The sequence below is a fragment of the Sphaeramia orbicularis genome, chromosome 5 (assembly GCF_902148855.1).
Source record: "Sphaeramia orbicularis chromosome 5, fSphaOr1.1, whole genome shotgun sequence".
Taxonomy (NCBI): Eukaryota; Metazoa; Chordata; class Actinopteri; order Kurtiformes; family Apogonidae; genus Sphaeramia; species Sphaeramia orbicularis.
This window is the reverse complement of record NC_043961.1, coordinates 37,427,419-37,444,580: the sequence shown is the minus strand read 5'-3', so window position 1 is coordinate 37,444,580 and position 17,162 is coordinate 37,427,419. Positions and strand designations below refer to the sequence as shown.

The 17,162-nt window shown below is 38.1% G+C and overlaps 1 protein-coding gene across 9 annotated transcripts in view; it reads right to left on the bottom strand.

Annotated features, from left to right (window-relative positions):
* LOC115420086 (dedicator of cytokinesis protein 3) overlaps positions 1-17,162 on the bottom strand; it is a 237,527-nt gene that overhangs the window by 148,834 nt on the left and 71,531 nt on the right. For all 9 annotated transcript variants that reach the window (XM_030135293.1, XM_030135297.1, XM_030135294.1 and 6 more), the window contains exon 2: positions 5,814-5,897. In XM_030135293.1, coding sequence (XP_029991153.1) covers positions 5,814-5,897 — 84 coding nt within the window. The remainder of the gene's footprint in view (positions 1-5,813; positions 5,898-17,162) is intronic.

The window sequence follows — 17,162 nt, the reverse complement described above, 5'->3', positions numbered from 1 at the left end:
GCCCTGACTACCGGTACGTGAGTTTAAGCCTTGTCCTTATGTCCTGTTGCCTGAGTTTTTGCCTGCCTGTGTATGACCTGTTTCCGTCCCTGACCTCCCTTTGCTTTTTCCTAGTCGGGAAAAACCCCCCTAACACCGCTCGGGGAGACGGGCTGTCGCCCTCGATCCGGAGGACGAATCAGAGGAGGATATCTCCAACTATTATCCTCAAGATTCTGTCATTGATCGTTATTTTTCACCTGTGTGTGATAAATAAAACTTTTGAACTATATTTTTGGCGTTTGAGTTCTGCATTTGGATTCTGTGTTTGTACTAGCACCATTACAACAATGTTGCGTCAAATCATTAAACAGTCATTTACCTTGCCATAAAAATCACCAATAACTCTTCCAAATTTAGAAAAAAAATATTTCAGTGATACTAACAATGTGTGCAAGGATGCTTCGTTGTAATTTTGGTCTTATCTCTTTACAAAATCATGAGACTCATTTCTCAGCAGTTCTGCATAATCTGATATAAATATGGAGATGGAGGCTTAATTGGCCGGTTAATTAATAACCAATCAAGATTCATTTATCACCCTTGTTAAGATGGCTGTGTTTACTCCCCAGCCTCTCATCTATATGGTAATCAGACTGGGGCTGGACCAGCAGTGTCTGGGCCTATTTGTAAGGGTTGAGATGAGGACGTGTGTGTGCCTGTGTTTGACCGACTTGACTGAGGAACGAAGAGATAAGAATACACAACAAGATTAAAAGATCGGATGGCAATCATGTGTGTATTAAAGTAGTGTACAGATGACAGAGCTGGCGTTCTGTGGCACATCTGTAGGAATCATGTATGTCCCTGACCTGTCTACTGTCATGCCTTTCAGGTCTCTCACTAAAGCCGTGTGGTTGATTTTTGCCTTGTAACAACATTATCTGCAAGTGTGGCTACATCTCAGAGAGAGAGAAGTTCAAAGATGGCTGTTGTCCTCCTGTTGTGACAAATGACAGCCTGGAACAAACATTTCGGGTGACCATCTCTAAGAGTGACTGCTGCTACAACCTATGTACAGTCACTGATAGTAGTAGTCAGTAGTCAAAGCCAAAATGGGTTGGGTGTATATTTATGCTAATCATACTAAGCTTTCTGCAAAATTGACATCTCTCTTTCACAAGCCACAAACAGATCCACAATCTCCTCCTGCTCCTCTGGATTATTGCTGTACATATAAATACTACTATTGTAACATAATACCAGCATACACAGATAACATGTGCTCATGATGTTTTATTCCTGTGCATAGACTTACTGCACAGCCTATGTTTAATGGGTGGTAGCATCACACACTCTACACACACAATCAATTTTTTAACTCCATATCGTACAGTGTGGCTGCAAAAAACTTACACAACTGCTGAAATCTCACTGTCTGTAGAAAAGTAATGCCTCATCTCCTGTATCCAAACAAGAGGTTATCAAAATAAGTCACAATATAACACTAAATAGGAGGCAAAACTCATAGAGCCTGTTGTCAACTAAATTCAGAGTGAACTTATTAAAAATGTGTTATTTAACAGATGCAGGTTTTTAACAGTTGAATGTATGTAGATTCCTAGATTATGTATAACACACCTTGAGATAGTTCATAACAAATGCTTGTTGATGCATCAGAAATACCCTAAATTGATGTTTTTTTCATTGTAATTCTGTATATGATAGTGATTCAGCAGAAGTGTGTGAGCTGCTGTTGGGCCACCAAACAAACCACCACACTGGGTTTATTGAACTCTGCCAGTGCCCAGATAATAACTACTGTAAACTACATGTGCAAAACGTATTTAAAGACTGTCAACTTGTGCCGTTTCTTTCCTGGGCATCTTATCAATACTCTGTTGTGTGTAAACACCTTAAGAAAGTGTCTGCACCTCTACAGACAGTGTTATAAATGAGATAATTTAGCTTTTATCTCACAAATGCTTGGATAATTCTTAGAATGCGTGTTATCTAAGTCTATATTTCACCTTCGGAGGTCATCCTTTACCTTCAAATTGATCCCACACTTTAGATTTCCTGCCTGACAGATTTAATTAATTACTAACAGCCATAGAAACGATAATGTTTGTCCATGACTAAGTGAGAGTCTGAGTGATGCCACTTCCTGTGGAACCAACCACCCAAACAAAACCTGGGAGACTAAGACACTTTCTCCTCAACGAACATTTAGTGGGCAATAAGATACTGCTGGGTGATCCTCTTTGTAACCTGGTTGTGTTGTGAAATTGTTACTTACTAGTGCAACTCTCTCTCTCCTGGACATCCACAACACCAGCAGTAGCTGCTTAGAAAGATTTGTTACGTCTGAGAAGCCTAAAATAATGAGAGAATGTTCTTAGCTATGACTAAGGGTATTTAAGTAATGCTGACAGTACAAATCAAAATTTCATACTTTAAATTGCTGCTGGGCCCTTGATCGAAGTATAATGCTTTCTCAAGTGTTATGACTGTAATCTGTATTTTAAGAATAGAACTTGGCAATTGCATTCCTGGGCCCCGGCTGCCATCTCCATATCAGTGTCGTTAAAGCCATTGAGTTCCTGTCTGGGGAGGGTAATTTGTCATTAGAGGAGACAGAGGAGTGCTGGCCCCTGTGCATGAGGACACCCAAGCCAATTTTAAGACACATTTCAGATGAGTGCTCTCTGGATGAAAGCTTTGCAGTCTTTCTGCAACAAACTGTCAACAATGTCAAATCCACTCATACAAACACAAACACACTTAGGTGGTTGTCCAATCATTAGCCAAAATTTTGACAGTTAAATCCTTAAAGGAAATAGAGACTAAGAAAAAGAGGGAGGAAACCAAAGTGCCCATGAATGATATTACTTGACTAAAAATAGGACCAGGGGTCCTGCAGTCCTGTAGTTTAAAGACATTAATTGACATTTGTTTGACCTTTCAAGGTCACTCAAGGTCAAAGGTCATGACACCAAATGACAGCCCATATGTGACTTCCTATCTATTGCCAATAGTAAGAATCTCAATATCTTCAACTGTTTTGAAGTTATAGCACTTTGAAATTATTCCCATTATAAACCAATGGGGACTTTTAAAATTTGAAAAAATCATAAAAACAAATTTAAAAAAAATCAATTTCTCAATTCTTTGAACAAACTTGGTAAACCTTGCCCCAAGGAACCTATGCAATGAATTTCAATTGATTCTGGCTGACAGTTTTGGAGAAGTTTCTAGAAACCTGGATATAGACGACCTTGAGTTTGATCTTTTAAGGTCAGTCAAGGTCAAAGGTCATGGCACCAAATGGAAGCCCTTATGTGACTTCCTATCTATTGCCAATAGTAATTCTATCAATATTTTCAACTGTTTTGAAGTTACAGCACTTTGAAATGTGTCCCATTATAAACCAATGGGGATTTTTAAATTTCAAAAATTCATTAAAAAAAGAATCTAAAGGGTGTCCCATAAGTCTCCATACATAGGAGACATAATACATTCCATACATATATGGTTCTAACACGTATTTCTTTATATTTCAGATAACCCAAAGAATGCATTTGAATAAAGAGCAACGAATTGAAATCATCCTGATGGCCGGTTCAGCAAGCAGTCGTATGGTTGCAAGCACATTTAACAGAAAACATGGGACGAGTATCACACACTACACTGTGGCAAAACTTATTGTCAAGTTCAAAAAAACAGGAAGTGTTTTGGATCAATTTGTTCCTGACAAAATGGCAGTCATATAGAGCATATTATATAAATAAAAATGGTTTATGTCAAGAAACGTTTATTTTTCCTATGTATGGAGACTTATGGGACACCCTGTAAATCAATAGTTCCCAATTTTTTGAACAAACTTGGTAGACCTTACCCCCAAGATGTTTCACAACAAATATCAAGTCATACTGACTGACAGTTTCAGAGAAGAAGATCCTTGAAAAATTGTTTACAGACGACGGACGGATGACAACTGATACCAATAGTCCATTAGACCTTCATACTGTTGGACTAAAAACAGGTGACTATAAACAAGAGCACCCACTCTTCTCCTCAAAGGTCCCACAGTTTACTAATTCCATTTTCTGGATTTACTCTTAAAGTAAGGGGTTCTTCCTTGACCCATAACCCACTGTTCCAGTAAGTCTCAAGAGAATTGCTGCAGTTTTTGCATAATCTTGCTCATAAACCAAAAAACAAACAAACAAAAACAATAATAAGACATGCTTTCCTATTAATGTTTTACTAAATCATCCTGTGTACCTGGAAAATGTCAGATTCTAAGATGTCCAATTGCCAATGAGATCTGGAACTAGCTGGCCCTATCTTGTCTTGATAATCACTTTCTGTTCAAGGGAAAACTGTAATTCCTATCTATACCACAAGGTCTCAAGTCCACAGTTGGGTTGAGTGGCTTTCACAACAGAAGTGAATAACATGCTGATTAGAACCCACATAAGTAGGTAACCCTCGAAGAAAGGCCTGAAGACAGAAGAACAACAAAACAGAAAGAAAATGGAGAGGCCGAAAAGAAAGGATAATGTTAAGAGGGAAGGAGCGGAAAAACGAAATATTGAGAGAAAGTGATATGGACTATGATGTCATGACAGAGATGAGAACATAGGCAGCCAGAAGAGGCCATTGGAGAGAAAAGAAAACCCATGTCATTCTCTATTTTCCATCAGCTGAACATTTACCCCTTTCTGTCTCTCTGTGTTTTTCTCATGGGCATCTCCCACCCAGGTTACAGAAAGGCCCAATCAGACTTTGGCACTAGATCGATGGTAGCAGCCTGCCCAGCTGTGGCTAATGGGGCCCATACCCACTCATTATCTGCAAAAGACAACATTTCCTGGCTTCGGATACATCCTGGCGTGAGTAGCTAATTCAAACTAAGAATAACAATGGAGTAACATCAGCTAATAAGTTGGGCTCTCATCCAGGCCTGTTTCAGGCTAATTGCAGTCATTATTCAAGACAGTGCAATGATGGAGGAAGCAATGAATTAAGTTTGTTTTTTAAATTATTATTTGGTTTTTATTACGTTCAATTCTGACAACATGGCCAAAGCTGACGAATCATTTCTACCTGGTATCCTTAAAAACATTCTGTGGACATGTTATGTCCACGTACATTTCAGATGTGTTGTCTTTGTCCTGAGGGTCCTCTTCTCTGAATGAAGTTCATGCCCAGGATATGTTTTCATTAGCTGGCTGCACAAAGCCTAACAACAATAAGGCATAAGTGGGGTCACAGCGGTTATCCACTCATTAAGCCAACCCAGGTTCTTAGGAGCAGGGTCATTAAAAGTTCTTCTGCCTGACAGTTAGCCATTAACTTACTACTTGGGTAATCTGTCTAAACGTCCTTATTCTTTAACAAGAACATTTTACAGAGCAACCTTAAAGCTGCTCAAGCGTTATTCCTTTCTTATCTGTGATGAGATTTTGGAGTATTAATGGAAGGCATTGTTTAATTCTGCTGAAACAGGACGTTTCAGAGAGATATTCACTGTACTGTACACACTCTCCATAATTAATCTGTGTAGAAGGTTTCTGTAAACCACAGATACTTTCTGTTATGTAAGTTCTTGTATTATCAGTGGAGGTGCGCATAGATCCAGTTTCATTTATTCTGAATCTGACATCAACATTTTTGAGTAAAACCTTTAAGGAGCAACACTTATCTTAAATCCTGCAGGATGTTTACAGTGATTACTGCTGCTTTAGTTCCACTGTAAACACAAGCATTACTGTTGTATCAAATATCCACCCGCAGTATCTCATGACGCTATCAAATAGGCTGCTTACCTTCACATTTTTCCAGAATCTGAACCGTCTCTCCCACCTCCAGTGCCAAACCCTGAGTCACTGAACCCCGGAAGTTACAGATGACTGTGGACAAAAAGAGAGGAAGAGAAAAGAGTAAAACACTGACAGAAAAAAAAGAGTAAATCCTGTGAAATTTGTGGTTCACACTGACAAAAAGGAACTTCTACCACATGAGGGTCTGGAATCTTTTTTTCTTTTCTTAAAAATGAATTTGTATATGCTGTGGTACACAAACATCAACAAATAAGAGAGTTGCTCTGATATGTCTCATGTCAACAACATGACATCAGAGCCTGAGTGAACACATCCAGTCTTTGCTGTACCAGGCAGAGATGACACAGTATTCAGTTAATATTCCTCATGAGTGCTTCAGTGCACCCAGAAAACAATAGACCTCAGAGCTTATTCATGTGCTGCTGCCACTGTACGTCACTCACTCACTTAAGAACAGGACTATAAATGTAAAATATTTTAATGTCACCTAAAGTAAATTCAGTCTCTACGTTTTTTTTCTAGCTGCGACTCATTTATGTTACAGTAATATTAAATGTTACACCACAATGTGCCGACACAATCAATACATAACAGATAAACAGCAGAGAATCTGGGAATTTCACGTTAGAAGTTGTTTATGACATAATCCAAACGTCTAAATGAAGTTAACGTTCCCATTTTTTAATAATGATGTTTGGCTGCAGTTCAGTGCAGTTAAAAACTTAAGAATTAAATTACCAGGCTTCTTACGTATAAAATTTTAATGTATAGTTCTGATCCGGACGTCAGACATAAAGCTCTAGCCCAAAGGCAAACCAGCACTTTTAGTTGTCTATGTTGATGTACTTTTCTAAAACAGAGGTGAGCTTGGGCCATGACTGCAGTCTGTTCTAAATGTAGAACAAGCAACAAGGTCTTAACTCTCCCTCGCTGTTCTGTCTTTTATCTGTTTAACTGCCTCTTTCAATAAAGTCTCTTTGTGTTTGAAGACCGTACATCTTGAGGTCACATCAGTGGATTTCAGCTGTGGCTTTCTCTTTCAGTCTGGACTAATCAACCTTGAAGACAAAGCCAATGTTGAACAAGACATGGTGATGTAGCTCAGGGCCTCATGACAGTCACTCTCTCTGTCATCAATGCCAGTCTCTGTCACTGTGTCTTTATATAGTGTTTGGCTGTTGTTGCAACTGGTGTTCTAATAGTGTGCAAATCCAGATAAATCGCTGGTATTAGGGCTTGATGTTCATAACACTGCTGCCTCTGATAGTGTTTCTTATTATGATGTGCAGTGATGAGCTGTCTTCCCCAATAACTTGACAGAGAAAATGAATGTATATACAGTTGATTCACTTTACAGCAGAGGTCAAACAATAGCTCCTTATACTCATACTAAACCTGTCATGAGTTATTTCACAAAACTTTTCTTGACAATGTCATACAGATCAATTCATTACAATTTGTTGTTTTAATATAATTGTCTTTTTGTGTTCAAGGGTAAAACCCCAATATAAACTATAGATGGCACTAATTCTCCTCATAGATGCTGTGAAATCATAACAAAACAAGTAGTGCTAGGCAAAACAAACCCCACCCCTCGCATGTATCGTAGTTTATTTTGGCATCGATCCAGCTGATGACATCATGTCTATGCATGTGCTGATGTCAGCATATCAATTGCCTCTATATATGTGCCAAGTTTGATGTAAATTGAAACAAAATTGATGTTCTTATTGATGTGAAATTTCACCCATTACAAGTAAATGAGAAAAAGAAAGGTTATAAAAATTCATAAAACATTTAAACTTTGACCTGCTGTTCCTAAAATGCGATGAGATCTATTCTGCGTCACTGGCAATCTATAAACCAAATTTGGTATGAATTCAAGCAATAGTTTTGCTGCTAGAGTGTTAACAAACAAACAAACAAACAAACACACTGAACCAAAAACAATACCCCTTGCCTCCCCTTTGGGGGGCGGGGTAATAAGGGCTGCAACAAGATGATACCATTAAAAATTGCCCGTCAATTCTTTAAATGTGGAGAGAAAAAAAAAAAAAACATGAATATAGATATTTTGTGTTTGATGATGATGAACTTTATTTTGAACATTAGTAGGAACAAAATACATAGATGAATGAAAAGGCAAAGACAAACCATAAACTTAAACAGAACACTCCAGAATATCGAAGGCAACAAGCCAAACAAAAAAAGAGCACAACGTACTCACTGTGGCTCCTCAACAACACTTTATGGCCGAAATGGAGTAAGAAGAAGCCAAGTTTATATAGTCCTACCCTAATTTACATAACTAATACATATATATATATATATATATATATATATATATATATATATATATTTATGTGTGTGTGTTTCTTTCAGAAGGGGTTTTTTTTGTGAAAGGTTGAAGAAACATGACTACCAAATGACCACAGTCCTTGAGTGACTCAAATAATCATGACGTGATAATATAATTTTTCTTATGTAATGGTGAAAAGCCATAAAACTCAGGGCTACTGAGACACATGGTGTGCAGAGAGATACTTCCTGTAAAGCAGATAATGAAGTCATGCTAAATACAGCACCAGTTAGTGAGAATTTATTTCCATTTCAGAACATTTTGTGCCAAAAAAATATCATGTTGCTAAGGGCTGTGTGCATCAAGTATGCTTCCCACCTGCCAAGACATACACACTCATATCCTTGTTTTCATCATTAACCAGGAAGTTACATAGACTTACAATAATTTACTGAACCCTGACTCGAACCACTACTCACTTTATCCTAGCCATAGCCTTAGTTCAAGTCTCCAACCTAAAATTTAACAATTTAGGCCTACATCATGGCATTCAACACTTTCAAAATAAGCCCACACACATACACAGTAATTTGCAGCCAGGGCTGGTTATTGCAGTCTGATAGTTTGGCAGTGAGGACACACACCTCACACCTCAAGGCAGGAAGATCGTATGCATCTGTCTCTGTCTGCCGTTGTCTCTCTGTCACTGTCACCATCTGTCTCCGTATCACCAATGCCATTCTCTCTATCTGTCAGTGTCACCGTCTGTCTCTCTGTCATCACTGCCACTCTCATGCTCTCTGTCTTCATTATTAACGCCATCCAATGTGGGATTGTCACTGCTTTGGACCCCCTCACCCCTCCCCTCCCCTCCCCTCCTTCTCTTCTCATCTTAATCTCTCTCCCTCATTTGTTCATTGCCACTTGCTGTCATCAGTGTCACTCTGTCACTGTCACTGGCCTTGTCAGACTGTGATTTGCTTAATGCAACTGTGAGACCCCTGCCTGATCTCACTGGAACTTGCTCTCTGGCCCCGCCCTCAGACCACGATAAAAGTAGGGCTGCACAATTAATTGAGTCATAATAGCAGCCTCTGTGATTATGTAATCACAAAAGCCTGCAGTGCATTTTAATAGAAGTTCAGTGTCTAAAATTTATGACATGGAATTCAATGCCAAACAGAAAGGTACTGTGTAAAACATCCAAAATGAAAGCCTTTATTTTCTCTGGATTTTATTATTAGGTTTTATGTTTTGAGTTGAAAAAAACACATATTTATCTAATGCTATTTTATTTTTATTTTTAATTTATTTTTGCTTTTGCTATATTTTCACATCTAGAATTTGTGTAAATACTATGTACCCCCTGTTCATATTCCTGATGTCTTTTGGTGTATACATTTACACGTTTATGTTTATCTCTAAGTTGGGGGTGGGGACTTATGTTAAGAAGGACACCAAAAATGTACGCACTGTATGATACTTATATGTTATTTTGTTGAAAATCCATAAGTAAAATTATTTAAAAAACAAAACAAAACAACAGCAACACACATATCAATGAACATTTTCTACCAAGCAAACCAAGCAAATCAGCTCAAATCACATTCATTCATTCATTCATTCATTCATCTTCTGAACCTGCTTTATCCTCACTAGAGTCAGGGGGGTGCTCGAGCGTATCCCAGCTACCTCTGGGCAAAGGCAGGGAGCTCAAATCACAATTCACAAAATTTCAATAGTAATCAAATAGGATTCTTCACCAAATCATGCAGACCCTGAAAGTCACTGGACAGATGCACAGTCTTCACAGTCTGAAATTCAATGTCCGTCCTGCTCTTTACATATTTCTGTGGCTGCATATCTTTCTTACCTCATGCTTAAGAGATACTTAAAAAAAAAAAAAAAAAAAAAAAAAAAAAAAAATATATATATATATATATATATATATATATATATATATATATATGTATATATATATACACACACATATATATATATATATATATATATATATATATATATATATATATATATATATATATATATATATATATATATATATATATATATATATATATCAGTTGTTAACATTCATTCATTATCTGAACCTGCTTTATCCTCACTAAGGTCACGGGGGTCGCTAAAGCCTATCCCAGCTACATAGGGGCAAAGGCAGGGTTCACCCTGGACATGTCACCAGTTCATTGCAGGGCTGACATATAGAGACAAACAGTCACTCTCACATTCACACCAATGGACATTTAGATTAATCAATTAACCTATCAGTGCACGTCTTTGGATGGTGGGAGGAAGCCGGAGTACCCGGAGAGAACCCATGCAGACACGGGGAGAACATGCAAACTCCACACAGAAAGGCGCCACCCCCATCAACTGGTGCTGGAATTGAACCTAGGACCTTCTTGCTGTGAGGTAAGTGCTAACCACTGCACCACCGTGTTACCCAGTTGTTAACAATGAAAAACTAGAAGCACTCGGAGAGCACAGACCTCCGCCAAGGCTGATCAGTGCCCCTCCCCGTGGGCCCCCCCACCCCCGATCACCACCAAAATTTAATCATTTCTTCCTTATCCCATTTCCAACAAACCCTGAAAATTTCATCCAAATCTGTCCATAACTTTTTGAGTTATGTTGCACACTAACGGACAGACAAACAAACAGACAAACAAACAAACCCTGGCAAAAACATAACCTCCTTGGCGGAGGTAAAAAAAACTTTTTTGATAAATATAGAAATTATATCAAACAATGGGAGATTAAGACTTAGATGCATTTTCCCAGATAGGTGAGTGAATGATTCAGAGGCTTTACAGATGAAAATCCCCTCCTAAATAAGAAGATTCCATTTATATTGATAAAAATGTTCTATTTTTGTATCATGTCTTCCAGATTTAGTTTAATCCTATCCAGTCACATAGAATATAGATTAAACAGAAATGCCCTGTAATCTCTGAAAGATTTAGCTTTACATTTATGCATTAATATAAGATTCACATCTAAATCAAAGCTTTTTATATCCAGAGAGCAAATTGGTGTCTTTTAACCTTTTATAACTACATTTCTACCCACTTTTATTGGCACACCATGGAAAGAGATCCTGGAGAGTTTGTGGTTTTCTTTTTATCTCTAGTGATAGTGTCACAAGATGAGCTGAGGGCACTCTAGAGACAAGAAGAGACTTTGGAGAGAAGTCTTGGAAGGAAACACACACACACACAGACCTCAGTGAACACACAGGGATTAGCATTGCTCTACCCGGCTGGTATTGGCATTTGGTTTATCCAGCGGATTGGGTCAATAGTCTGACAAATGACTCACATCTGTTAGGCCAGTCACACCACTTAGCCTGTGGCCTTTATGTGTCTGTGTTTGTTTGAATGTGTTTGTGTGAGACAGGAAACACAAGAGGCGGAAGGAGTGTGTGTGCATGTGTGGCATTTCAGTGAGTCATTTTCCCTGACAGGATAATTCAATTTAGGGTGCAACTCCAGAAGCTTTGCTTCAATATTTAATTGCTGCTCCAGAGTTGCACCAAAGTCCAAACTGAAGCAGACATATGACAAATTTAATGCCTGTGAATTGTTAAAAAATAGAACAAAGGTTGTACATACTGTAATAGATTTAGCTAAGGATACTGTTTGCTGAACCCTTTTAGCTGAATTACCTTCCAGAGCTTCACAAATATGCTTTTGTTAGTACTGTGACAGAGATACATGGAGTTAGATTTCATTTAACAAACAAATCTCTGTTTAATTCATTGAGCAAACAAACAAAATGTTACTGAAGAAGTCTCAGCAGGAACAAAAAACCCCACAATCTCATAGTTTATCTGAAAGAAAACTACACCCCCAACTGTTTGAGCATGTAGCTGTATTAACTTATATGTATCAACATCTAATATCTAAATATATCAATAGGAAATTGTTTATATCGCATTCTTATCTTCTTATCAGTGTATGTTGTTATTTAATTCACCTTAATGTTCATCTGATTACCAGTCATATCATATATTGCTGTGGTCTAAATGTGAAAAGTTGGAAAATTATACCATTAATTTATACTAAAAAATAAGCCAACAAAGTGTATTCTAACCCATAAAGACCCAGTGCTACTTTTGTGGCACCTCCAAAAGGTTTTTTTTCCCTCTGTATTTAACCTTTCTTAAGTGATTTATCACCATTTATTGTACATTATCTTCTTTATTTTGCATTTTTTCTGTGTAAATCAGGTATTTTCTAATATTTAATTTACTGATCATGTAGATATTCATAAAAGCTCAGATTGAAGTTGAGGGTTATTATATAAAAACAAAGAAAACTGACGAAAAAAAATCACTTTTTCCAACAAAATATCAATAATTGAACATAAACCAAGTGTATCCATCCACTGTGATTGATCAAACTCCATGGATTTTATTGGTCATATCTGATGACAATGAAAATTTTTCACCAACTATTACACATATTAACAGGTTTAGTGATTAAGAAGTTATTAAACATTTTACATCAGTAGATGATTTTGGTCAATGGTGAATATTTGGGTCTTTATGGGTTAAATACAAAGGCTGAAAAGTGATCGGCACTAAACTTTGTGAAATACCATATCTTACTTTGTCATGACTGAATACAATGTAGATCTACGTACCATCTGTGTCTTCTGCTTTAATGATGAGGCATATTTTTGTCTTGCTCAGTGGTTAACAGTGAAATGTAGACAGCTGGGAATGATGGGGAGTGAGGAAAAGATGTGACGGCCCCCTGTAGGTTTGTGAACCCAAAACAGCCTCACTTCATCATGCATGCAAACTGATGAAAACATGTTTGACAGGTGGAAGACATAATGAGCAGGAAATAAAGGAAAATGTAAGAACTGTGACACTGTCGGGTGTGTGCAGGGGCCATCCTGTCTTCAGATACAGTACACAGGATATTACCCATAGACTTTACTGGAATAAGCCAAAAGCACTCACCACATCAAACTCTCAAATGACACCAGAGCGCAACCCCAAGACCTCCTTCTACTTCAGCACACAAAAACAGCAGCATTAACAAGCTCATTAAAGTTTTCTGAATATTTTGAAAAGGTATTTTGTAGAATGTACCACCAAAAAGTAGTGGTATTGTACATAAAAGATAAGCTGAAGAACACAAAGGGAATTTGGGGAATGAGTGCACTACAGTGGGAAAGTGTTGTGACTAAAAAAGTGCTTAAAGACAAGACACAGAAAAATGCAAATGCACTATGGGGCCTTGGCCAGTGACTCTGCAAAGCTCTCTGGATTATTAGGGAGGAAGTCTGCTTTTTTTTTTTTTTCCTTTTTAAAGAAGAGTCTTGTAAGTGGAGTAGCAGCATCGTATTTACAGATGCACTGCACTTGGCATGGGAGCCACTAGACACAATGACAACTATTTCAACTTTCCTTAAATCATAATAACATGTGACATGCACAAAAAATAGCAAGTAAAAACATATAATTCTTTTTAAAGCCTCTTAATGGATTTCCTGCTTACTGTAAATAGCCCAGGACCTGTGGATACTATGCAGCATTTTCTGGAACATGTGCTCATGTTTTATGCATCACACCTGCCTAGTTCTGTAATATGTGACTGCCCAAGAAACATATGCATTTAGTTGTATGCTTTAGTCATGAGGGAATAACTATAAAAGGAAACACAACTGTCATATCGTATCATGTAGGGCTAAACCCCACAAACTCTTACATGGACTTTCTCTCAAAGGCAAGAGAAAAAAAATGCATTACAGTCAATTGTAAAACACAAGTAAGGTTTTTTTTTTTTATTCCATTCAATTATGCTGTCATTTACACATATGATGTTTGTCAAATTAAAAGATAATTTTGCAGGTCAAGAAAGTCGCAGTTTGTGGTAAACCTGTTGAAGTATCATACTATTTAAATATGTAAATAGAAAAAGCCTAAAAAGTCACAGAGGTAACGTCTTCATAACTATCTCACTCCACAGTCTGTTCAGAGTCACAGAAGCTTCTGCGTGACCAGGCTTATAGTCATGTTTCACCTTGTTTTTGAAGATTGAGGTTATATGTGTTGAGGTAATGGCTGTTTTGGTGTTGGTGATGTGTGTCACTGGCAATGTAAGATGCAGTCCACTGTACCGTTTGACACAAAACTAGATGTTACTATTTCCACTATGAACTGCAACTCTATTGAATTGTAAAATTGCGTCCGTCCGTCTGCCCGTCTGTCCACCCATCCATCCATCCATCCATCCATCTTTTTCTTCTCATCTTGGTGTGGGTCTCAGGGGCAGCCCAGACTTCCCCTCCTCAGCCACCTCCTCTAGCTCTTCCTTGGGAGACACCGAGGCATTCTGCCCTGGGATCTCCTTCTATTTGAACATGCCCAAAACACTGCACTGCTCTGCTAACATATATTACCCTGCCCCCCCGAAGGGGAGGCAAGGGGTATTGTTTTTGGTTCAGTTTGTTTCTTTGATTGATAACACTCTAGCAGTAAAATTATTGGTTGAATTCATACCAGATTGGGTTTATAGATTGCCAGTGACCTAGAAGAATAGATCTGATTACATTTTGGGAAAAGTAGGTCAAAGTTGAAATTTTCTATGAACTTTTGTAGTCTTTTTTTTCCCATTAACTTATAATGGGTGAACTTTCAAATGTCTGTCGCAGCAAAAGTATTCCTTGAATTCACACCAAATTGGGTTTATAGATTGCCAGTGACCCAGAATAGATGTGGTTAAATTTTGGGAAAAGTAGGTCAAAGTTCAAATTTGTTATTAATTTTTAAAATCTTCTTTCTTCTCCCATTTACACATAAGGGCGAAATTTCAAATCCTACTATATAATGCACGTTTCAGCCCCGCCCCATGTCCCATCGATGTGTGATCGTTGTGTGATCGATGTAGCAGCACAGGAGGGCGTACGGTTACAATGCCGCTGTTGCACCAGGGGAGGGCACTATCGTACAATGGCACCACGGGTACAATGCCGCTAGTGTCTATAAAAAACATCAATTTTGTTTCAATGTACTTCAAACTTGGCACATGTATAGAGGCAATTTATATGCTGACATCACCACAAACATAGACATGATGACATTAGCTGGACCAATACCAAAATAAGCTACAATACGTGTGAGGGGCGGGGTTTGTTGTGTGTGGCACCACTGTTCAGTCATTCAATCAATCATTTTTCAAACTGCGTAGTCCTCGAGGGTTGTCAGGTGCACTCTTGACATGAATAAATAAGATTATTTTTCTTATCTGGTGCATTTCAGACAGTTTGCTGCAATGTCTTTATTACCATGTTTCTGTTTTCAAAAATGGAATTTTAATATTATAGCTTCAGGGCCAAACATTACAGTGTTCCAATACAGATGAGTCTTTATTCTACAGATAGCTGAAAATGTTCTGCACATTTTGATACCTGGGAACATGGGGTATCAGGCTGTATGAAGTGACTAAAAAGGTGATTATAAGCAGGCATGGCAAAAACGGACATTTATATTACAAACTCCTAAGGCTAAATTGGATAAATTTAAAAGAACTATATTTTAATGCTTTTTGTCTCACTTCAGGTGTATTTGCATATTACATGGATTAGGTTTAACTAAACTAAGACTATGTTTTCAAGTAAGTTTAAAGCCAAGTTTTAAAGTGATTCGCCAAAGTGTGATTCATGAGGTAGATTTTCTACAGCCTCTTGTATTGTCTCACTATATGCTGAAAGGTAATTATGGAATTTTCCCCCATACATTCATTTTCTGAACCCGCTTTATCCTCCCTAGGGTCACGGGGGGTCACTTGGAGCCTATCCCAGCTACACAGGGGCGAAGGCGGGGTACACCTTGGACATATCGCCAGTTCATTGCAGGGCTGACATACAGAGACAAAAAAACACTTTCACATTCACTCCTATTGGCAATTTAGATTAACCAATTAACCTAGTGCATGTCTTTGGATGGTGGGAGGAAGCTGGAGTACCTGGAGAGAACCCATGCAGACACAGGGAGAACATGCAAACTCTACACAGAAAGATCCCACCCCTATCGACTGGGGTTTGAATCGAACCCAGGACCTTCTTGCTGTGAGGCACAAGTGCTATCCACTGCCCCGTGTCAAAGTCTTTGGGTTCCGGGGGGAGAATGGGATCTTTCTCTAATGATGCCAAAAAACTATCAAGAACTGCAGCATTTATTGCAACCACTGTCATGACTAAAATCAGTTTTCTGAATCATCAAAACATGCTTTATTCTAACTCTAACCCTAAAACCATATTATCTATCAAAAAGACGTCTGCAGGGCCATCCAACCAAAATTCCCTCATAAACAACACACAGTACCTCCTAATCCATATCGTTCTCCATTCTTGCCAATGTGAAGAATGTTTGCACCAGGAGGGTGCACATATTGGACCTGCTGTATTTGTAGATTATGTGTGTGTGATTGAGGCCTGTGAATATTTTGAAATTGAAACTTGAAGAGTGTAATTTCAATATCCATTATAATACCCTCTGGCACACACAGTCAAAGTTTAAAGTACACTCAACACTCCTCCAGATTGTGTATGGGAGGTTGAGTGTACAGCGTGTGAGAAAGACATTTCAACCATACCCTTCTGCTGTTTCAGAGATGACACGGAGGATGGGGTTACACAAGTGTGACGGGGTGAAAAAGAAATCACGAGTGAAAACAGAGAACATGACAGAGAAAAGGGAGAGATTCAGAGCTGAATATGCTGATGTGACAGGGACAAGGCTTTTTTGCATGTGTTCACTCATTTATTCATATGTGAAATTATCACATGCTTGGGTGCATGCACGTGGGGCAGATTTCCTGTGAGCTTTTAAGTTACATTACAACTTATTGAAAAATGAAGTGCAAGACAGAAATCTTAAGAAAAGGGTTAAGCGGCAGAACAATGAAAATGGATTAAAAAAAAAAAAAGGAGACAAATAGCAACGAAAATGTTTCTCAGCATCAGCATCAGCAACAAGCGGAACTAGGCCACTTCAATGA